The sequence below is a fragment of the Mesoplodon bidens genome, assembly GCF_964165515.1.
Source record: "Mesoplodon bidens genome assembly, chromosome: 15".
NCBI classification, from domain to species: domain Eukaryota; kingdom Metazoa; phylum Chordata; class Mammalia; order Artiodactyla; family Ziphiidae; genus Mesoplodon; species Mesoplodon bidens.
This window is the reverse complement of record NC_138171.1, coordinates 34,826,818-34,850,726: the sequence shown is the minus strand read 5'-3', so window position 1 is coordinate 34,850,726 and position 23,909 is coordinate 34,826,818. Positions and strand designations below refer to the sequence as shown.

Below are 23,909 nucleotides of genomic sequence, written 5' to 3'. Positions count from 1 at the left end.
CTCGCCATCACTTACTTTTGCTGCCATCACTATGCTTCGCCAGCAGAGGGTGATCAAACCTTGGCTTCTTTTAGAACAAGGCAAGCTCCTCATCCATCATAGCTCTGAAAACTTCCTTTTTCTTCCCAGAGGGAGTCCACCTGTACAGCCTGTTGGGAAGCTGCAAAGACATTCATTCAGCTAAAGAAAATGAAAAGAGAATAAAGGTGATGTAGTTAGACAACCCCATAGCTTAGAGCTGGAGCGCTGTTGCTAATGAGCCTTGGAGAACTTGAAGATGCAGCTTAATTATCTGGAAAATGGGCATAATAATAACCTGCTCTGAGAACTTTAAAGCATTTGGATCACATGAGAGTGAACTAGCTTTCTAATTACCTGTACCAATAGTAAGGACATTTTCATCTTCAAAATTCTTGGCTACCATATTATTTCTGATCTTTTAATGTCAGCGCACTGCCCTCCCCCCAGCCCTGCCCTAGGATGTGGCTCTGCCCATCACAGGTCCTTTTTTGTTGTTGTTGTCCTACCCCCTCTGGAGAGGGCCACTTGCCTTCTTAACAAGAGACAGTAAAGTCTCCCGCCAAGGGTTTTACAAGAGCAGGTTGCCGGCTTATTCCCCGTTGTTGGTGGAAGAACCCAGAAAAAAATTGCATAACCTCTGAGTAGAAGGAGATCACCAAGGGCATCTGGCCCAGCCCTCCCCCCTTGCAAAATCCCTTCCTGCCCAGGACCCCTGGGTGTCATACCTGACCTGATTCGATGCAGACACCTGCTCTGGCTGGCTCTGCAATGAGGTTCCTTCTCCCAGTGTCTTCCACTAGGGCCATTCCTTCTGGGTGTGCACCTTGGGCCCTGCAGAACCCTGGGGCCACCAGTCATCTTCTTATTAGGAGTTGTACGGTTATCACAACTCGCTAGCACAAGGCAGGCAAGTGTCTTGAGGAAGGGGTGCCTTTTTCTAATTTGCCCAAAAGTCCTGGTAGCAGCTGGCAAGAGCTGGCTTTACTTATCTGCCTTACTCACTGCTGGACCTCTTTCTTTTTTATTATTCCTGACACCCAGCACATGGCCTGACAATAATGTTTGTTGAAAGGGATTTAGATTGATTTCTTGGAGGCATGCAGAACAAACTGAATGCCTCTTCTACATGACAGGCCTTTAGATACTTGAGGGCAGAGACCAAGTTCTCATGTGTTTTCTCTTCACCAAGCAAAACCCCTTATTGCACACCTGAGGTGGTTTTGGTTTTACCATCCTGCGGTTGGTCTGTCTCTCTTTTAAAATGTGGAGTCCAGAACCAAATGCAGGGCGCACGATGACAGATAATCCAGGTAGGGGGGAGTCGTGCTAGCACGTGTATGTTCAAGCATCTGGAGTGGAGGCCGTGCCAAAGACACCTGAGACTTGGAGGCAGTGGTGGTGACTACTGGTGAAGGGATGTGCATAGTTTGGGACAAGAAAGCCCTCTTAAACCTGTGCAGTAATGCCCATGACTCCAGAGGAAATACCATTCCCCGGAGGATTTGGAATTGCAAGAGCTGAAGAAGCATTGGGGCAGGGGAAAGAATTGAGTAGGGATTAGTGCAATTTGAGAGACTCAGACGCCATGTGAAATTGTCCGTAACATTGGGGACTGTCACGGGTCCCAAATTTTCACAAAGACCAGATTTCAAGGTAACGTCTTTTAGGGACTTTTCCTCCACCCCCGCGCACCCCCCGAGGGGCTTAAAAAGTGAAAGTTGGCCTCTTTCGTGTTCCAGAGCAGTTTTTCTCTGCGCTCCCTGAGCCGAACGGCCCGTCAGTCTGAGCGGGGCTGCTTTCTCTTTTTCCCTGGCTCTCAGTAGGCGGTCTGTCAAGAACACTGGTGACCTCTAATGGTGCCATCTAAGAGGCTGGGAAGAGAGCTGAGTTACAAGGGAATTCCCTGGCGGTGCAGTGGTTAGGACTCCGTGCTTCCACTGCAGGGGGCAGATCCCTGGGGAACTAAGATCCTGCATGCTGTACAACGTGGCCAAAAAATTAAAAAACACACAAAAAAGAATGTTAAAAAAAAAGAGCTAAGTTACAGGGGCTTTATGAGGGAGGATATCAGCAGTGAAGAGATGGAAACAGCAGTTCTGGTCCACGTGGCAGAGGAATTTGGTAGCTAAACGGAAGGGTCAAAGTCAAACCAAAGATTTTAAAAATTTGCTTCTGCTCCTCAAAGCTACAAGTTTGTGCTTATTTAAATGGAGAACAGGTACTGAGGGGTGAGGAGGAGCCTGGAGGCGCTCGAGAGCAAGGCCACATCCCTCGGCAGGCAGCAAGGGAGGGGCTCCAGGGAGCAGGGAGGACCAGACAGCGAGGCATCAGGATGGCCTGAGGCCCCTGGGAGAGCATATCAAGGGGGGTCTGCTGAGAAAGGGTGAGGTGAGGCCATGGTGGGCCTGGGAGCTTGGGGAGCAGGAAACACCCGGACAGCGGCCCCAAGACTACGGCAGAGAAGAGGGTAGGCTAGCAGGGGCGAGGGTCATGGAGGGGTCATGGAGGGGCCATGTCTGCGGATTTTCCCCAGGCAGCTTTCTGTAACTAAGGCACAGGAATGGAGGGAGGAGGAAGCTACCAGGGTTTGAAGTGGACACAGTGAAAGGCTGAGATGCTCTTGGAAGGTAACCTTGACCCTTACGACTCCTGGGGCTCTTGTCTACACTGGGGACGCTGGAGTCTCTGGTCCTCTCCACACCCAGCCGTTAATAAGCTCAGGACCAGAATCTCTCACAGGGCCCATCGTCCACAGCAGTGACCAAGTTCAATAATGCACTGGATTTCTTCCAGCTTCTGTCTACCCTGCTGTTCTCTGGAATCATCTCCTAAAATAAATCATCTGCACACGAGCCCTAACCTCAGGTTCTGCTCTCAGGGAACCTAGGCTAAGATAGTTGGACAGGATAGGGTGTAGTACCCGAATTAAGATTTGGTCATGATACCTAAGTAAAAATACACTGCTTTTTCATATGTGCCACCTTTTACTTTTTAAACAATTTGTTTATCTCACCATAGCCCTGGAAAGCAAGTGAGGCAGGGGTTAGTATTCCTTTAGGATAAGGAAACTGAAGAGCAGAGGAAAACAGAACACTTTGCACTTCTCTCTCGTTTCTAAATAGGGTGGAAAAAAATCAATTATTTAAATGAGACAGTGAAAAAAATCACATTGAGTTTGTTTCAGTAAGTTATGCAAAAACAAGGTTATTAGGTTAGAGTTCATAGTTTGAAGGTCTAAAATATCAACTTTACATGTTGCTCCTACTATCAAGATCTTCAATTTTTTGTCTCATAAAATGGTCGGTTTTGTTTTTGTTATTGGAGTATAGTTGATTTACAATGTTGTTAGTTTCTGCTGTACAGCAAAGTGAATCAGTTATACATATATCAACTCTTTTTTTTTTAGCTTCCTTATCCATATAGGCCATTGAGTTCCCTGTGCTATACGGTAGGTACTTATCAGTTATGTTTTATATATAGTAGTGAGTATATGTCAATCCCAGTCTCCAAAGGTTATTTTAATGGTTCCATCCTATGAAAAAATTGCTTTGGGGATCATTAAAAAGCAACTTTATTCCATGGTTTTTCATTCTGTTGCCAAGAAGCTACCTAAGCGCTTGTGAAATTACCTAGAACATGTCATTTGGGTGCGGATTGTTTGTGTCACAGTTCTAGTTTTTTTGAAATTATACTTTTTTCTTTACCCAAAACACGCATTTTATGCAACCAAGGACAACAAAAAACAAACATCACAACTATTGCCACCTAGAGATGATAATTTATTGTTTTACCATGATCCTGAAGAAACATAAAGAGATTATTTATTACAAATCCCCACAATTTCCTTCCCCCACCTCACTACTCTAAAATTTGTCAGACACCATCAGCCTCCTAAAATGGACCATTGACTATAAATGCATTACCAATTTACTTTGCTGCCATTTCTCATGACTGAAACTTTAGTGCTCAATCAAATGACTTTTCAGTGGAGGAGTTTCCTAGCTTTAAAAAAAACCCCACTTTTCCTCTAAAATTCCATTATTTACTGAAAGAAGCCGTTCTAGAAATGTTAATGAGGATTTTAAATGAACAAATTCATTAAAAAATCATTCACTGAACATCTACCAAGCATCTGGATGCTTCAAAGATCAGGGAAATGAAAAGGCCAGGTTTCAACAGCAATAACTTAATTCTGCGGATATACAAAGACAAGTCAGTTTCTTTTCGTCTAATTTATTCTAAACTAAGAAACTAGGAACTGACAAAACAGGAAAGGTTTGTTTTATCCAGTCTACAGATAAACAAGACAATGCCTGAGTTAGCTCTCTATATAGATTTAGGCTTATTGTGTTGACCTGGGTGTAATAACCTCTATTTAACTAAAAGTTAATACAAATATTTATGTTCATGTTAAAATAATTGCTGATTTTGCTTGAATATCCCGCCCCTTGCCCCCAAACTCATAGATTTTTAGAACAAGATTTTCCTGTGTCGTCACAACCTGCTTCCCCCTGCCCAGCCCTCTCACTTAAGAACCCCTGCAACCAGCAGAAGCACCTCTAAATCTAATACGCTTTGTCCTCGCTCGGCAGACTAAAACCTTACTGTCAAGTGGCTGAAGTGGGGGTAGGGGGGTGGGGAAGGCAGGTGAGCACTGGCCCCCAGCACATGCCCAGCAGTCCCTCTTCTCTCCCTCCACAGGGCTCCCTCACCACTCTTCCGCAGCTGGGAGTCTGGCCCCTACAACCCTCCCCTACACTCTCCTTCCTAGCAAACCTGACCTTGTCGGGAGACTAAACAATAGCGACTCAGGCAGCTGCCTGGTCCCTTCCCTGGACCAAAGGAACTTGAAACCCGCATCTGAAACTGGAATGAAATCCCAGTTTCAGCATCACCTTTCAATCCCTCACAGAACTTACTCTTTGTATCTTAACGCACTCAGGCTGACTGCTTAATGAGTGCTTGCTGAAGGGAGAAAATTTAATTTTAAGACCAATTAACTTTGCTGATTACTGTGTAATTTGAAGTGAGTCATGATTCTTTAGTAAATGGAGGCGAGAATCTCAATGATTAAAAGAAAAACAAAACAAAAAACCTGTGAAAATAACAGACCATTGTTCAGAAGTCGACCTAATGCCCCCTCTTTACCTTCCACTGTTTTAGGATAAGAGAAAAACATGAGGCTTGTGGTATCCACTGTTAAACAGAACCAGACAATATGAAACTAAGTTCTCATGTTAAGACATTCTGTATTATGAGATGTCCAAACTAGTTCCCAAACTTTTGTTTGACCTGCAGAATTGGAGATGGCTTACCTCCCTATAACTTCAAGTTTGTTTTACAAAGCTCTGTAAAGTAAAACAGATAATTTCATTTTTAGATATAATAAAAAATTAATTTGAATAGCAAAATAAGTAACTACTTTTCAATGTACAGTAGTGTGTCCATTCTAAAAACGAAACCTAAATGTTAGGGAAACTTTTCAAATAATACTTTTTATTATATTCTCCAGTAGTAGTTGAAATAAAAATCTACTCTAACTTCTATGAAAAGATCTATTTATACCACTTAATTTCCTTTTCTCTGATTCTACGTTTCACTTTGCAATCTGCAGACCTTCACGTGGTTTCCCAGGTGGGGAACCATAGCCCCCTCATCGTTATTTCTGGTAAGTTGCACAGGGTGGGACCCACAAACACATGGCTGCGCTGCTAAGTACTGCTGTCACTGTGTGACGACGTTTTAATACTGTTACTCCAATTCACACGATGACTCTTCTGTGAGAATGGTAGGATGAGCCTGGTTAGCTAGCTTTAGATGAGGACGTCAGGACGATGAGACCCTGCAATAAAAGGTGATCAACTCTAGGACAGAAATTAGAAAAAAGTTCTTTCCCAGCTATGAACCTTCATAAGCCCTCTCTCCTAATAATCACAGGCCAGGCGAAGTGAGTGGGAGCAAGGAGGGTACACAGGAGACAGATGAGACAGGAATATTGCAAAATGCTTCTCAAGCCTTCCTGCAATCCCAGGGACTGGATGCCTGTGTGTCTATTTTCCGGGGAAGAACCCATCCTGGTGTTTTCCTATCCCAAGTTTTCTAAACACAGAAATTTAAGAGTTAGTGGAGGAAGCAGGACTACGCTTCACACCATTGGGTCAAGGTAAGTGGTCCCACTGGCCCTCCCAGGACATGCCCTCTTCTTGATTGACGGGGGCAGACCTTCTTCCTCCCCCCGCAAGCTCAGAGAACCCATTCTCCTTGCTTGAAATGGTGATCTGGCAGCTAAGCGGTCAACTTCCTGGCTTTGAAGAGAACACTCTCAGGAAGCTGCAGATGTTTCTAGAACTGTTCCATTTTAGTGCCCTAGTCGCCTGTCTCTCCTAGCGATTCCACTCATCTCCTAAGCTCTTGACTTGATAAGCACCAAACTATGAAGGTTTTTTTCTCTTTTTCCCCTTCCTCAGTTCTGTGAACTGACTTTTTGTCTATGACCACACCAACTTCTTCACTACTCCAAAACTTTGCTCTTTTGGAGTGATGTGTTCTGTCAAATAGATTAAAATAAAAATACATTATCTGTTTACAGGAAATATACAGAATAACAACAGGGGCTGGAGGTACAAAACACAGACACTGACATTATGGTCATACAAAATATATAGAAGTACCCAACATTAACAATTTTTGTCAGAAGTTGTACATTTGCTATTTCTTTAGCATTTCCCCACATTTTTTTTTTTTTCTTCTTCTGTGGATCCTCTGGAGTTAAGATTGAGCTTCCTCTGCAGTGTTTCTGAAATTCAATACATGATTGGAACATACTGACGGAATTCATTTTCTGTCCAAAGCAATGAGTGCTACACATGAAAGTTTTCCACACATATAATATTAATAATGTTTATTTACAGTGTGAGCTTTCTGATGCTAAGGGCTGAGATGTGATTAAAGGCTTTGCCATATTTATCACATTCAAGAGGTTCCTTCCTGGGATGACTTCTCTTGACGCCAGGTAAGATGTGAATTGTCTTAGGTATCAAACGTGTCAACCTCTCTGTACATATTTAGCACAGTTTCACTTTTATGCCTTTAATAAAATACTAAGTGCCTTCCATATCAAGATGCCTCATACATCTGTAGTCTTAGGCTTTAGCCTTGCCTGCCAGGATGAAGTAGAAACAAATGCCCCACAACTTGAAGACTTTTACTTCTCTTCCTGGCAAGGTTAAGGTGTATTTTTAAAAACCCCTCAAAAACTTCCACTGGGTCAACTAGCATGCTAACAGTTAATTAGAGTACTTAAACCATTAACATACTTCAGCCAGTTGACAACTTTCAAATGACTATCCTGAGCACTAATTTAGATGTCATAAGCCTTTTGGGCCATGACTCTATTACACTTTGCGCTGAAGAGCTGATAAATGAATGCAATGCAGATGGTTTTAATAAACAGTGGTAGCCGGTTTTCTTCAGAAAACTTGTCTTCAAATAGCTGCTTCAAGGAGTCCATCTGCTGAAGATCTGGAGCAATGCCCGTGGCCATCCCACACAGTCAGTACGATGTCCCAGGAAATGGGAATTAAATGTGGGGCACAGGTTATAGTTAACTTCCATTAAAAAGAAATGACGGCTGAATCATGTCCGCATAAAAAAGCCAATGTGGGTGGACCTGACCAGTGTTCTTTCCCTCTTCACAACAGTCGGTGCTTCAATCGGTGTCTGGAGTTAAGCACCTCACTGCTTTCAGTTGCTTCCTGGCAGCAAAAGTCTTTGCTCAAAAGCATCAGCAGTTTTCTATGCGACCACCACTATGTCTCACTCTTTGAAGAAAATTCCTAAAAGCATTTCTTCTACCTTCCCTTACTATAAAAAGTTACTTAGGTGTGCTCTTCTGGAGTCTCTCTCCTATTTTTCTTAAATTGGATGGATAGAATACTCTGGTCACCAGCTGACTTCCTTAAAGTTCCCCCAGGCAACACTGATGCAACTGCTTAGGAGCTACCGGGAAGCTGGAGTTGCTCCAAGTTATAGAGAGAGGCCAGAGAAAAAGTGCTGTTTGGCCCAGAGCTGAGGCCACAGGTGCCCCCATCTCCATGGTTCCTGGTGAAGTGACACTGTCTCACAGGCTTGGGTTGTTGGCTAGCAAACCAGTGATGAGTGACAGTTTTAGTTCTTGAAGGAAAATCTCAAACTCTATGTGAGGGGTCTCCCCTTATGGGGCTAGTCTTCAGGTGTGTTCTTAGTCTGTTTCTAAGTCCCTGCAGGGCTGTCCACAATCATTCGTGTGCTCTCACGAGCAGTTACCTCTACCCAAGGCCCTGATGACTTCCTATGTGACCCACGCTGCTTGGGTCTCTTGTGTGTGCATCTGAAAATGGTCTGTCGCTGGCTTCTACGCAGAAGCTAATGCATCCTTCTGCACAGATGATGGGAAAGATCAAAGTTTCATAACCTCACCTCAGTCTCTAGTGATGAGAAACAGAAAAGACATTGTGCAGTATGACTGCAATACGACCAACCACATCTTAGCACATTGGTGAGCTTCTCAGAGCAACAGACACGTTTAGTAATTGCCAGCTAACGATCTCAAATGTCTTTTCGAAGTTTCTGGAAGTTTCTGTGGGAAAAAAAATGCTCCCTCCAATGTTCCTTTTTCTGAAAAGCAACAGAAATCACATCCTTTGAACTTTAAAGTTACAAATGATTCAGAAAGTGCCCAAATCATCATGTTGTTCAGCAGCTGACTGAAGAAATTCTGGTTAAGATCTTTGCCATCTTTGCCTTAGTAAGTGTTCACATTGTTCTTTAAGATGGCGGATGACAACAAAGTCGTTTGACATTTCATGGTATTTACTCTCTGATCTGTGTCTAGATAGTCCACGCTGGCGGCTGACCAGCACCCTTCGTTTATCTTTAGGACAAAAACAGCATGCTACCCTAGAGCTTTAGCCACGCCTCGGGCTCACAAGCTGGGCCACGCTACCGTATTTCAGGTACTCGTGACTCACAGGCCTTGTCGTGAATGTACAAATCCTGCTAGGCCTAATGAGCACTTCTCATATGGTCAGCACTGTGTCCAGGGCTGTCGGGGATATAAATATATCCCCCGACGAGAGAAGCATCTCTTTTGGGGAGTGATGAAAACTTTCACACACGGAACAACAAAAGATTCAAAGACAGTATGCAATCAAGTGCTAACCTGTGGAGAAACGCAGTTAGGAGTGCGATAGTGCTTTAGGGAATTCGGGGATTTCGCGAAGGGAGAGAAGTGTTTTGAATCACGGTTGCCATTTCAGTAGGATTTATCTCAGTCATGAGGAGGGAACCATCTACATCTGCAGCTGTCCTTTGGAACTGTAGACTGGTGCGCATGCCCTCTCTTTCAGGAAGAGATAGAAATCTTTGGTTTGATACTGACAGCGCAGTCCTAGATTTCTATAGCTTTGGTAGGCTACCAGCGACTGTAGAGAACTTACCGTATATATATAACTAGTTTGAGCAGCATGTGCCGATGTAGTTTTTGTTCAAACTGTCCCTCTTTTTTGAGAAATAAGGTTCAGCAAGACGTTGGCCAAGTAGGGCGTGTTTGCGGCAAGCAGGTTTTGAACCTCAGTGTCATTTTCACAGAGCCGATCTTAGTCTTTCAATTATGTACTGTGGTTGCGGAGAGTTCAAGAGCGCCTTAAAGGTCTCCTCATTGCTGAAAAGCTTGACATTTTCCTGTGTGTGTGCTTCTATCCTGTGTGGAAATAGCATGTGGATTATCCATGCCTATGACTAGCACTTCCCTGCAGGGGCTGTGGAAGAATTATACGCCCAAAGTCTAGGCAAAGGCAGAACACTGCTGATGTACCTGTAAGGATCCATAAGTGTGATTTTTTTTTTTAACCTGTTGAGGCTTTTTTTTTTCCCCTCCGTGGGCACACATCTCTGAAGTAACTTTAGAAACGAAAAGGGGAAATGGCTTGTTGACAAATTCTCGCTTTACACACAGCTTTTCAGGAATGCTCCGAAAGCATCGAGGGAGGCGGGGCTGTACTCGGAGGCTCGCTCTCTGGTGTGGATTCTGTGATGCAGAGTGAGGGTAGAGCTCCGGGTGAAGGCCTTGCCGCACTTCGTGCACTTATAGGGCTTTTCTCGGGTGTGAATTCTCCGATGCAAAATAAGGTATGAGTTTCGGTTGAAAGCTTTTCCACATTCACTACATTCATAGGGCTTTTCCCCCGTGTGGATTCTCTGATGCTTAGTAAGGTCTGAGCTCTGGCTGAAGGCCTTCCCACACTCGTTACATTCGTAGGGTTTCTCCCCAGAGTGGATCCGCTGATGCAGAATGAGATTTGAACTGTGACTGAAGGCTTTGCCACACTCGTTACATTCATGAGGCTTCTCTCCTGTGTGGATTCGCTGATGCAGGACAAGGTTTGAGTTAAGACTGAAGGCTTTCCCACACTCACTACATTCATAGGGCTTTTCTCCGGTGTGGATTATTTTATGGCGAATAAGGCTTGAACTCCTTGTGAAGCATTTACCACATTCATCACATCTGTGGGACTTTGCTCCTGTCGGAACTTCTTCAGGGGTGTTGAAGTTTGAGCTCAGACTGAAACTTCTCCCCAGTCCTTTACCCTTTTCCCTTGGACCTCGCTCTCCTGTGCTGGGGTTTTTTTTTTCCTTGACTGCAGCTGGCCCCGGATCTCTCTTTTCTTTTCCAGTCTTCTCCTCAGGGTTTCTCTGCTGCCTTTCTACTACTCTGCCTTGCTGGTCACGTTTTTCTCCAAAATCTTTCTGGAATTTTCCTGTGGTCTCCCCATGTGATGCTGAGTCTTCTGCAATTTCAGCTTTTGAGGTGGACTCCTCATTCTCATTCCTGTTTTCACAACCTGACACAATAAATAAAAAATACAAATAGCATCTTTTTCTTTTGAATATGTGGGTTACTCAAGTGACACTGTTTTCCAGGAAGCTTCTACCTGCCTGCAAAATGACCTCACAATATTAACTGGAGATAAAATAGTAGAAAAACAAGGGAAAAAACATAGGGACAACTTGGAGTAGAATTGGGAAATGAGAGGGCAGGCAAAGCGTGGAAAGGACAACGGAGGGAGCGTGCAGAGAGGCCAGGAGCGAGCAGAGGGAACAGAACCAGGCGAGGAAGGAAGGAAGGGGTGAGGAATTAAGGAACATAAGAGGTCACAACTCATGGTTCTATAATTTGGTCACCTGGTAATTAATCTGAAAGAATAAATACACATTTAAAAAAATCATGGTCCAGGGATTTCCCTGGTGGTCCAGTGGTTAAGACCCTGTGCTTCCAATGCAGGGGGGTGCGGCTTCAATCCCTGGTTGGGGAACTAAGAGCCCACATGCTGTGAGGCTAAAAAAAAATTTTTTTTTAAAATCATGTTCCAGTTCTAATTAAGAATTTATGAGTTAATGGGCTTCCCTGGTGGTGCAGTGGTTGAGAGTCCGCCTGCCGATGCAGGGGACACGGGTTTGTGCCCTGGTCCGGGAAGATCCCACATGCCGTGGAGCGGCTGGGCCCGTGAGCCGTGGCCGCTGAGACTGCACGTCCGGAGCCTGTGCTCCGCAACGGGAGAGGCCACAACAGTGAGAGGCCCACATAACGCAAAAAAAAAAAAAGAATTTATGAGTTAAAAAAAAAGAGAGAATGGACAGGTCTTTCCTAGAAAATGATAAGTGGTATTACCAGAAAGTAAGGAATGCAATTAATAATAATAAAAAAAGCAAATACTCTGCCAATTCTGTGAGATTTTTATTGACAAGGTGATAGTTAACAGGCAAAACAAGGAGCGCTGAACCTGGCAGGTTACCTTCAGACACAGAAACTAGTTTCTCTCCACCAGGGAGAGCAGCACAGAGCTGACAGTGCTCAAGCAACAGGAATGAGGGTGAAGAAGCTGGTTGGGGCATTAGTACACGTAACTGAAACCTGCACTGACAAATGACTGAGAACTACTGAGAACAAAGAGACCGAAAACAATTCCAGAGACAGCCCACAAAGGACGTAATATAAGACAAGATCTTACAAATGCAGAGATGATCCTCTGATTTTAGCAATCTGCCTGTTAAAACACTGGAATATATTCTTATTGTGAACTGCTATATTTTGTGTGCCACCCTGTTTTTTAAGTATAGACTAAAAATTGTTCAGTACAAAAACACTATTTTATATATGTTAACATTTGTCTAGGAAAAAACTAAACTATCCCAAATCTATTCTTTATTTACTTGGCCTTAAGAAACCTTTCCAAGTGAGTGTGCACTATCTCAACGCCATCACTGAAGGAGTTGAGTATCTAACCCCTGACTTGAGTGATGAAATCACCATAAATACTGACCTGATCATAAGGAAGAGGAAATTGGTCTACTTCTTTCGAATTCCAAGCCTAGGTCCTTGATGATCTGGATAGTTCCCCGGTTGTTCCCAATGTTTTGTTTTGTTTTAAGTTAGCAAGGGGTGGGTACTACCCCGCTCACAAACAGAGATCAGTTTTTTTGGCTTAATTTTCACCTCGTCCAAAGAGCAAGTACTAAGAAACAACAAACCCCAGTTATCCCTGTGGTTCAAAACAAAACTTGAGGTTTCTGTAGTAACATCCTTTCTTCATAACTTCCCTTCATTCACCCTACCACTGCCCTCCCTAGGCACAAGTCTTAGGAAGTGGCCTTCCCTATGACAGGACTGATCTGAGAGCTTCCTGCAGTACTGTCTCCCAGGGGTTAAGACCTAATAGAGACATATGGGACTGTTTGTCAACTGTCACCTTGTCTTATCTGGTTGATGCCTCTTAGAACTTCTTTGTTCTTTAACTACACACTCAGGAGCCAGAGCTCTTCATAGAAGATCACCATTAGGTTTGGAATCTGGGAATCCTGACCATAAGGGAGGTACAGGTGCAAGTTCATGGAATTATACAGAGCTGTCGTGGAGCAGCGCTCACAGGATGCAAGACTGAAAGCCCATGGCAGGATGCAGTGTAGGTTCAGGAACATGGTCCCAGGTTAGGATTAGACTGATGATCAATTCTCACCTGGCCCTCTATACTAGGAAATACAGACACTCCCCCTGACAAAAGCACTTAATTGTATCCACAGGGAATGAAGCAGAGTCCTCAATGGTGACAGAGTAGTTGAAGAGGTGGGGATTCAGAACATAAAAGTATTTCTGCTTTCAAACAGCAAAAACTACCTAGAGGTAAAAAATCCACCTGGAATCAGGAAGTCCCAGTACCAGGCTTTTGGGATTAAAGAAAAATTGTTCTGCTTCTCTATCTGGTCTGAAGAAAGGGGCTCAGTAGTCTCTAACACATCAGAGATCCCAGAACTAACAGAAAAAGAGGCAATACAATCTTATCAGACAATAATCCTGCAGCCATCTTACCCTGGGAAATCATGTTCCCATAATTCTCCTGCCTGGTGTCCCTATTCAGATTCCTCCGAGCCAGGTTCTGACATCCCCATTCCTCCAGGATGAGGGACACGGCCATGTCCTCGATCTTCACCATTGCCTGAAATAACATGAGATCCCCACACTCAGTTCTCCCAAAGTCCAGGGACAGTCCCACTGCCCGAACCTGGAGTCGGGGACGGAGGTGACTGCAAACCTACAGGATGCTGGGAAAGAAAAGGTGACCACGCCAGGCTCTAGTGGACAGGTGGGAGTGGGGCTACTCTGTGGGCAGGGACATCAAGAGCCAGTGTCCTGGTGAAGACCGCTGAAAGAGCCCCAGGAAGAGGCAGATGTGAGGGACTCAGGAGGGCAGAGGGGCCCACAGCTCACCTGGGAATCTGCCGAGAACAGTGCAGATGCCATCGCCTGGTCTCTGGGACCCCCCTCGTGATGAGGGGCAGGAACGTGGGTGGCAGGGAAAGCTGAGGGAGGAGAAAGGAGCTGTGAGTGAAGCCAGCTCTGCTCTGGGCCTTCCCTCAAAGAAGGGCCCAGGGGCACCCTCTTTCTTGTACCAGCATGCCCAATGTTCAGTGTTTAACTACAGAACTGAGAACCACAGAGAATATAAGAAAGAAAAGGCATGATCTGTGTCTTCCCAAGACCTCTGTTCTTAAGCAGGAGTAACAAGGGTCATAAAAGGGTCCTTAAAATCACCTGGTCCAACTCCTTCATTTTAAAGAAGGGGAAACCGAAGCCCCGAGAGGGTAAACAACTTGCCTAACATCATCCTGTTAAGAGGGCAGAGCCAGAACTAGAACCCGGGTTCCTACTCTCAGCCACAGAAGTAGGTAACACTCAGCCCACATTCAAGTCTGGCTCATAATTTAATTTTCTCCAGTCCAACGAACAGTATACCAGGACTTCAGAATCCCATTCAGTTGTGGAAAATGCAACAGTTTTTAAAATCTTTAGTATAGTAATATCTTGAAACACTGAGAAGGAAGGGGCTCTTCTTACTTCTGGGTAAGTTTCTGCCATTTTTTGTCCCTCTACTTTTCTCCCTCACTTAGCCACAGTTTTTGGATAAAATGCACACATGGTTCGAATGTCAAGGAGACATTTACAAATGTATAAAGGTCTGGGTTGACACTCATCTAATAAAAGACATCTACAATATAGGATCACACTAACTGCAATGTGCAAGAAAAACTGGAAAAATTTTAAACGGCAAAATCAAAATCCTCCCTTGCCAAGTAATGTTAGATTTGGAAATGTTACTGGTGAACAGATGATGTTACTGCGCTGCAAAGATACTAGAAAAACTAATTTGAAACGGAATTAGTAAATCTTGTAACTATTTCAGAATATACAGCAATAATATAAGCTAAAGCAAAATGTAGAAAAAGATCAAGTACCTAGCACTTTAACCCTCTGAGAGTTAGGAAACACTCTGGAAGATGAGCAGCACAAAGAGAAACTGAGAAAGTGCATATGCCTCAATTCCTTCAAGAACTATTTACGACTTAACAACTGTATGTTCCAGGGTCTGGAAAGCTGCTACTCTGGTAACCTGAATCAGCCCTAATCTGGCACTTAAAACCACGAAGATCCTCCTCCGTTTCCTGACTTCACTTGGTGGAGTGCGGAGAGAGCTCACAAACCCTACGAGGACCTAACGGGACTGGGTGGACAGCGGTGGATAAACATCACAGCACACTGGTTGGCTCACAAGGCTTTCTCCAGCTTATGAGCGCTGGCTATCCTGCAGAATGCACGGAAGACAATACTTCCTTAAGCTCTAATATTCCTATCCTGAATGTCATCATAAATAAACACACTGGTTAAGGACTGAGCCTTTGTCAACTCTTGCTGAACAACCATACTTTTAGCATGTTATTTTTTTTCTTTTACTGATATTCTACGTATCAACTTTGATTTTAAAATTGGATAAAAATATTGTTAATATTTCCCTCAAAGGAAAAAAAATTCAACTGATTTTTATTTATATGACCCTGAAGTGATTTTTTTGCCTCATGTTCCTCAACCAAAAACAAAATATTTTTTCCATCCTTTTCCCATTCTTTGGAATTTTTGAAAGTAACCTAGAAATAGAGTGATGTTACAGTATTTTATACATTTTAAATAAAATGAATTGATAAATGATCCTTTTAAAGATAATTTACAACATACTAGAGTGTTGGCTATATTTCATCTCTTCCTAGGACTTTCCTGTAAAAAAAAAAAAAACCTGCTAGACATCCAGAATACTAACAATTCAACAAATAATAATAATGTCCACCCAAGTTCATTATGCACATTTCACTTATCTCCTTGGTAACATTATTTAACTCCTGAAATTGGTCTGTAAGTTATATTTCCTCTGATATTTAGTAATAACGACAATAGAAGTAAACATGCTTCTCTATTACAAGCATTTAGCAACACAGAGAGGGCACTCCCATCTGGAATAGTTTGCTTCTTTCCCGCCATGTGAAACCTTGCTTCTTACCCCGTGGTTGTAAGAGGCGGGGTTTCCGAGATGAATGCTTGAAATGGGACTGGGTGGCCTCACGAGGAAGGTCAAAGCTCGAGGACTCCTGTACTGGATCCAGAGGCACCATCCCCCTTGCGAGCATCTCAGGTCCATGAACTTGACCTGGGACCTGAGGACAAACAGGTTGGGCTTGTGGGTAAATCACTTTTTAAACAGGAATTTAAACAAACGAAAAAAGACAGTAAATATACCAGTGGCTGCAGGAAGGACAGGGCCAGAATACTTTTTGATATCCAAGCAGAACAGGATCAAAGCACCACAAGGACTATATTAATACAAACTTTAAGTCAGTAAATTTCTCTCTGCTCCAGTCTCAAAGTCCACGTGCTGCTCACACATGACAGGTTTCCCCTCTTCTTACCTGCTGTCCTGATAAATCCAGCTCCAGATCTTCCAGAAGGGTCACAGCCTCCTCCCCACTATCGGGACGGTATTCCTGCAGCCAGACTTGGAGCTCCTTGGGAAGAATGGAAAGGAACTGCTCCAGCACCAGCAGCTCCAGGATCTGCTCCTTGGTGTTTATCTCTGGTCGCAGCCACTGGTGACAAAGTTCCTTCAGTCGACTCAGGGCCTCTCGAGGCCCAAAAGTGTTCTGGTAACAGAAGTGCCTGAACCGCTGGCGGAAGATCTCTGGGTCGGGAGGAGGAGACTCCTGCAGACTGGCGTCCTGCCCCCACACGTGCTCTTCCTCATCTTCCTCTTCGACCTTCACTATCACAATGCCGTCCTTCTCCTGGGCAGCGTGGGGGGACAGACCGGTGGCTTCCCTTGACTCAGCAGTCATCATTCAGGCTCAGGGACCTGACTTGATCCAAACAGGGTCTGTGCTCTCCTTTCTGTCCTGGGAAATGTTTTCTGATATCTGTTTCTGTACTATTCCTGAAGGAGTAAAAAAAAAAAAAAAAAAGTTATTGGTACCTTTATGAAAAGTGACCTGTGCTGTTAATACTTCATACAAGGCTACACATCAAGGCATTAAAAATGCCTCTGGGGGGCTTCCCTGGTGGCGCAGTGGTTTAGAATCTGCCTGCCAATGCAGAGGACACAGGTTCGAGCCCTGGTCTGGGAAGATCCCACATGCCGCAGAGCGGCTGAGCCCATGAGCCACAGCTACTGAGCCTGCGCTCCGCAAGAAGAGAGGCCGCAACAGTGAGAGGCCCGCACACCACGATGAAGAGTGGCACGAGCTCGCCGCAACTAGAGAAAGCCCTTGCACAGAAATGAAGACCCAACACAGCCAAATAAATAAATAAATTTTCTTATTAAAAAAAAAATGCCTCTGGGGGCTTCCCTGATGGAGCAGTGGTTAAGAATCTGCCTGCCAACACAGGGGACATGGGTTCAAGCCCTGGTCTGGGAAGATCCCATGTGCCGCAGAGCAAATAAGCCCATGCACCAGAACTACTGAGCCCATGAGCTACAACTACTGAACCCGCGTGCAACAACTACTGAAGCCCACGTGCCTAGAGCCCGTGATCCACAACAAGAGAAGCCACCGTGATGAGAAGCCCGCACACCGCAACGAAGAGTAGCTCCCACTCGCCGCAACTAGAGAAAACCCACACACAGCAATGAAGATCCGACACAGACAATAAATAAATAAATAAATAAATAAATAAATAAAAGTCTCTGAATAGCAAGGGGGGGAAAAAAAGCCTCCAGAGCCACACTGTTTTCCCTGTCACTGTAGATATTAAGGTTTGCAAACAAACTTCCAACTGGCAAATTCCCCCCTCAGGGTGTTTGCCTGAGCACCGTCCCTCCAGGAGGAGGGCAGGCTATGACATCATGTGTTTACACGCTAAGCCCAGTGAGAGCGGAATGTTAGTGGGGTGCCAGGCACCCGCTTCAGCAGCATGCTAGCCATCTTACCACCTCCCACGATACCCTTGGAGCACCATCTCACAGATGACACGACTGCGGCTCGGAGGACTCAAGTGATTTGCTCAGGAGCAGGAGGCTACCTCCCTAGCAGAGTCAATACTCAAGCCAAACGTGAAGGCCAGGACTTGCTAACCCACCGTCTAGCTATTTCTATTATTTTTATGGGTGCCTTGGTCAGTACGAGATGATCCACTTTGGACAGAGAAAGAAAATATCAGAACGTCTATTTATATTTTAAAAGTGAGAAAAAATAAACCATATTTAATGTACAAATGGAGAGTACCAAGCTCACTTGGTCTAAATGCTGAACTGTGACATATCACACATGAGACAAGCGTGGGGGTGTGTGTGAGCAAAATGGGTCAAATGATACAAACTTCCAGTTATAAAATAAGTTAAGTCCTGGGGATGTAATGTACAGCATGGTGACTACAGTTAATAATAATACTGGGGGCTTCCCTGGTGGCACAGTGGTTGAGAGTCCGCCTGCCGATGCAGGGGACATGGGTTCATGTCCCGGTCCAGGAAGATCCCACATGCCGCGGAGCGGCTGGGCCCATGAGCCACGGCCACTGAGCCTGCGCGTCCGGAGCCTGTGCTCCGCAACGGGAGAGGCCACAACAGGGAGAGGCCCGCATACCGCAAAAAATAATAATAATAATAATAATACTGTACTGCATATTTGAAAGTTGCTGAGAGTAGTTCTAAAAATTCTCATCAAAAGAAAATAAAATGTAGGGGACTTCCCTGGCAGCGCAGTGGTTAAGAATCCGCCTGCCAATGCAGGGGACACGGGTTCAAGCCCTGGTCCGGGAAGATCCCACGTGCCTCGGAGCAACTAAGCCCGTGTGCCACAACTACTAAGCCTGCGTTCTAGAGACCGTGAGCCACAACTACTGAGCCTGTGTGCCACAACTACTGCAGCCTGTGCACCTAGAGCCCATGCTCCACAACGAGAAGCCACTGCAATGAGAAGTCCGTGCACCGCACCGAAGCGTAGCCCCCGCTCACCGCAACTAGAGAAAGCCTGCGTGCAGCAATGAAGACCCAACGCAGCCAAAAATAAATAATAAAAGAAAAAAAGAAAATGTAACTATGGTGACAGATGTTAACCAGACTTATTGTGGTGATTACTCTGGAATATACACAAATATTGAATCCTTATGTTGTACACCTGAAACCAATATAATGTTACATATCAATTACATCTCAAAAAAAAGAGAGACAAGCAGCTTTAAAGATTCTTTCAGAGAAACTACAATTAGGGAAATACTAACGATGCAAACACACACAAACAAGAAAACTGCACAGCAATTTTTAACTCAGCCAGGTTAGAAGGTAAAAACAAATGTGGAACTGAATCAAACTTAAGAAGTCAACCAGTAAGTGAGAAAGTAGCTGCTTAAAAAAAATTGTGAGGAAAGATATATTATGAGAACAGATGTGTGTTGTTACATAATTTTAACTGCCAAAAATGATACTCAGTTTCCTGGAAAATCTTTATTATCTACACATTTTAAAAACTTGGAAATATTTCCTAATTTGTTTAAAAATCTTCCAAATGAGAATTTTTAGTGGGTCTTAAATCTGTTTGTTAAAATTATAAAACACCTTTTTTTTTTTTGGCTAAACACCTTTTTATTTTTTTTATTGGAGTATAACTGCTTTACAATGCTGTGCTAGTTTCTGCTGTACAATGAAGTGAATCAGCTATATGTATACATATATCTCCTCCCTCTTGGACCTCCCTCCCATCCCCCACCATCCCACCCCTCTAGGTCATCACAGAGCACTGAGCTGAGCTCCCTGTGCTATACCGCAGGTTCCCACTAGCTATCTATTTTACACACGGTTATGTATTTATGTCAAACCTAATCTCCCAATTCATCCCACCCTTTATAAAACACCTTTTGATTAGTTTGTAAGAACAGGCGATTTAAGGGCATGGAAAATGGAAACGTACTAGCTGAATTTCAAGAACAAAAATTTAACATGGTTGGTGGACAGGATCAATCATGAGTTACTGAGCAGAGGCAACAATGTGTCGCTTCCATCTGAACTGACAAATCTTTGTGAAGCATCTTTTTTTTTCCACCTCTACAGCCATCAAAATTAAGCATCAAATTCAACCTTTAGAGACAGAGCATCCAATTGTTCTATAACAATGAGATAAGCCAAGAGTTTTAAACTAGCAAAGTATTTTTAATTACATGGCTCTCACTGAAGAATTATTAGTAATTTTGATGGAAAAAGGATCATGTACATTGAAAGCACAAAAATTTTTCTAGAATAGCACAACTTAATGTATTTTTTAATTATACAAAACACTGGTACATGTATATGATTTTTCTAAATAGTTTTTACTGACAGAAACGTGTGGTGTGACCAGAAGTTTGGAGATGACTGTTCTAATCGCAAAGAATATGATTTTAATCTGAGATTTATCACAGGATTAGTTTCTTTCTCTCTCTTTCTTTGGTCCTTAATGAAAACCAGAAACCCTTATTAAAATAGCAGTCTAGGGCTTCCCTGGTGGCGCAGTGGTTGAGAGTCCGCCTGCCGATGCAGGGGACGTGGGTTCGTGCCCCGGTCCGGGAAGATCCCGCGTGCCGCGGAGCGGCTGGGCCCGTGAGCCATGGCCGCTGGGCCTGCGCGTCCGGAGCCTGTGCTCCGCAGCGGGAGAGGCCACAGCAGTGGGAGGCCCGCATACCGCAAAAACAAACAAACAAACAAACAAACAAAAAAAAAATAGCAGTCTATAATAACAATAAAGAATATTACATTCAAAAAGGCTTTCTACATAAATGTAAAAACAATGTGGGAATTAAGTCATTTCTCCAATGATTTTAAACTGGTAAAAGTCCTGTTGCAAACCATCTTCTAGCCCTTCCTATCCACTCCTTCAGATCTGTTTTGCATCCACCCACCTTGCCGCAGGAAATATATTTGTTTTTCAACTTCAGAACAGCTTTACCTGGAAAGTCCTTACAGTTACGAGTATTCAATTTCCTAACCATTTCTGCAATCTACAGTATGCAAAGTGTCTTGCTAAACTGAGGGGAATAAAAAGATGAGAAGCACCATTCTTATTTTCACACAAATAATTACAGTACAAAGCAGATGTGCCAACAGTTCTAAGGAGGTTACAACCTGAGTGCTGGAGAAGCCCTGAGGAGAGACTGACAGCTACAAGGCAGCTTCCAGGAAACAGCTCCCCTGGAGCTGGGACCCAGACAGGAAGAGGCAGCGAGTAGGGAGTCCAAGAGATCACTCCTTTGGCTAGCTTTCTCCCAGCTGGAGGCTAAATAATTCCTGTAAGGTTTAGCCTCTTTATTTCGTTCTGAAAAGTGAAAAGAAAGACTATCTTTTCCAGCTATGCCTCCCAGAACTGTCTTCCACCACCTTAATCCAGGCTCCACATCTCCTGCCGAGACTAGGGCCTTAGCTCCATACAGTTTCTCTAGCGTCCATTTCTCCCCTTTCTAATACGAACAACATACCAAGGTCAACTTAGTATTGCCAAAGTATGCTTCTGGTCATTCCCTCCTTCCCCTCAGTTACTGTCAATGAATCCCTGACATCTACCGATTTAGTGTTCAAACAACACACCCCCTCGACCTTTCTACTCCCATTACTTTCCTTAGTAGTGATCTCCTATGTTTCAGCCTATTGGGCCCATTAATGTTCACCAAGCATAGGGTGCGACTTCGCATCTTCAGCCGTTTGCTGGGACCAATCTCCCACCTTTATCTACCTCTACTGGCCAAATTTTCACTCACCCTTCAAGATGTACACTGTCTCCTGACATTCTGAATTAAATAAGATATCTTCCTCCTTTGAACACCCCTGGTACTTTCTCTGTTCCTATCTTAGGCACTTCTACTCTCCTTGTATTATCATTACTTGAGTTGCAGTTCCTATCTCCACCTCCCAACTGAGCCCCTCAAGGACAAGGACTTTTGTTTACTTATCTTCTAGGGAACTGGGGAGACTGTTAAACGGCACAGAAGAAATAAGAACAACTCAGGGACTTCCCTGGTGGTCCAGCGGTTAAGACTCCACGCTCCCAATGCAGGGGGCCCGGGTTCAATTCCTGGTCAGGGAACTAGATCCCACATGCCGCAACTAAGACACAGCGCAGCCAAATAAATAAATAAATATTAAAAAAAAAAAAAAAGGAAAAGAAAAAAGAACAACTCAAACCATTACAGCTCCCCCTGCCGTCTTATTGCCTTTAGTGGCAATTAGTGATCAGACAGCCCACGAACATCTCATCACTCAGGCGCAGAATCTCACCTTCCTTGACTCCTCTCTCTCCTTACGTGCATTCAGTCTCCAAGCACCAGGGAGAAGTAATTCTTTGTTCATACTTATTTTTCTATCTAGCTCCGTGGAGGCCAGCTTCCTCTCTTTGGTGCCCTGCCTTCATCCCCCACCCCAGTTCACCTCCCACCTTGCTCTCAGACCTCTTCCTAAAACTCTAGAGCCTTGCAGTCAATACTCCCCAGCACCTGGTCCCAGTTTCCCCATCAAGCTTCATTTCCCATGAATTTCTCTCCCTCCCCTGCATGAACCTTTTCCATCCAGCAAAATGAGTCTACTCAGTACTTCCTAAATATGTCTTGTATTTTGAACACCATCCTTTTCTCCCATGATAATGCCTGGGATTTCCCTCCCAGTCTTCTCTGACTTTTCAAATCCTACTTATCCTTCAGAGCTAAGCTAAAATGCAACTTGCCCCTCATCTGTTCAAGAGGCCTCTAGTAGGCATTATAGGAAGAACCAATGTCAGTCAACTGAGTGCTTTCTATGTACCAAGCATTTCACACAACACCCTCAGGGGGTAGGTACCATTGTTGTCTCACTGTATAATGAAAAAACTAAGGTTTACAGATGTTAAATAACATACCCAAGGTCACAGAGCAATTGAACGGTAGAGCGAGGATGTGAAATTAGGTCTGTGGGACCCCTGAGTTCAAGCTCCAACCACCATACTAAACTCATTCTGTCCCAACGTGTGGGGTAAGGAAGGGCTTCTGCAGACACACGGATTCTTTCGAAGAGGAAGGCCTATGAAGGACGACCACTCAGGAATGGGCCTCACCTGCCATCCACTGTTTTCACTGGAGAGCTGCGTGACTAAGGAGACACGGCAGGAGATGCAAGTGGGAATCATCTAAACTCTAACCAGGTGGGACCTTCAAAAGAGACAACTGAGCAGAGCTAGTGTGGCATCTAGCCTGGTGTCAGAAATCTCATTTATGAAAATTCTGTTCCATCTTAGGCATTTAAGGAGACTAAAGGAAAGGAATCTTAATTTGTGCCCACACCTTAGCCAGTTTTGAAGAGTAGGATGCTCCTTGGGTCAGTGGGACTCAACAGGAAGGGATTCTGAGGAGGAAGTGAGACCTTAAGGGACAGAGATGAGGGCACGGTCACAGCCCCTCTTCCCCCAATTTTGACAGGTACCCCCCCCCCATTTCTCTGCTCCTACTTTGGGCAGGAGAAAAGCCACAATAGCGGTGGAAGGGCTGGGTTTTATTTTAGGTTTCAGAGGATCTGTGCACACAATCTTTTCTCCTCTCTCTAAACTCTAAGCCCTAATGGTCTCCACCAAGCATCTGCTATTCAAGTTCTTTCTTGGTAATTTAATTTTTCATGCCATCTTCTTCGACTGGGCTATTGTTAAGAGTATGCGTCTTTGTACCTCTTAGACCACTTAGTATGACCTCTTTGCAAGCACTAGTTTTTAAAAAATACTCGACCGAATGTTACTCTTTTTGGCCCATTCATACAGCATTCAAAGTTGCCCTCAAATTACAGGGGTGGAAGAGTTTCACTAAGCTGCATCACCACTTACCAGCTGATTTTAGGTTAGTTACTCTAAGTACAGATGTTTCTTCTCTGGGTTAAAAAACAGTATTTGTCTCACAGAGCTGCTGTGAGGATTATAGGAGTTAACATATATGAAGCACTTAAAACAGTCTCTGGCATTTAGTAGGCACTAGAGAAGTGTTTTAAATTTTTTCAATAAACTTA

At 44.1% G+C, this 23,909-nt stretch overlaps 1 protein-coding gene across 3 annotated transcripts in view; it reads right to left on the bottom strand.

Annotated features, from left to right (window-relative positions):
- Window positions 1–6,663: 6,663 nt before the first annotated feature.
- The window catches only part of ZKSCAN1 (zinc finger with KRAB and SCAN domains 1), a 46,883-nt gene continuing 29,637 nt past the window's right edge, over window positions 6,664–23,909 (bottom strand). For 2 of the 3 annotated variants that reach the window (XM_081256812.1, XM_081256811.1), the window contains 5 exons: window positions 16,348–16,865; window positions 15,942–16,095; window positions 13,823–13,914; window positions 13,424–13,550; window positions 6,664–10,901 (listed from right to left, as the gene is read on the bottom strand). In XM_081256812.1, the coding sequence (XP_081112938.1) occupies window positions 10,006–10,901; window positions 13,424–13,550; window positions 13,823–13,914; window positions 15,942–16,095; window positions 16,348–16,773 (1,695 nt within the window). In that variant the 5' untranslated portion in view covers window positions 16,774–16,865 and the 3' untranslated portion in view covers window positions 6,664–10,005. The remainder of the gene's footprint in view (window positions 10,902–13,423; window positions 13,551–13,822; window positions 13,915–15,941; window positions 16,096–16,347; window positions 16,866–23,909) is intronic. The other variant, XM_081256813.1, reaches the window with a different exon arrangement.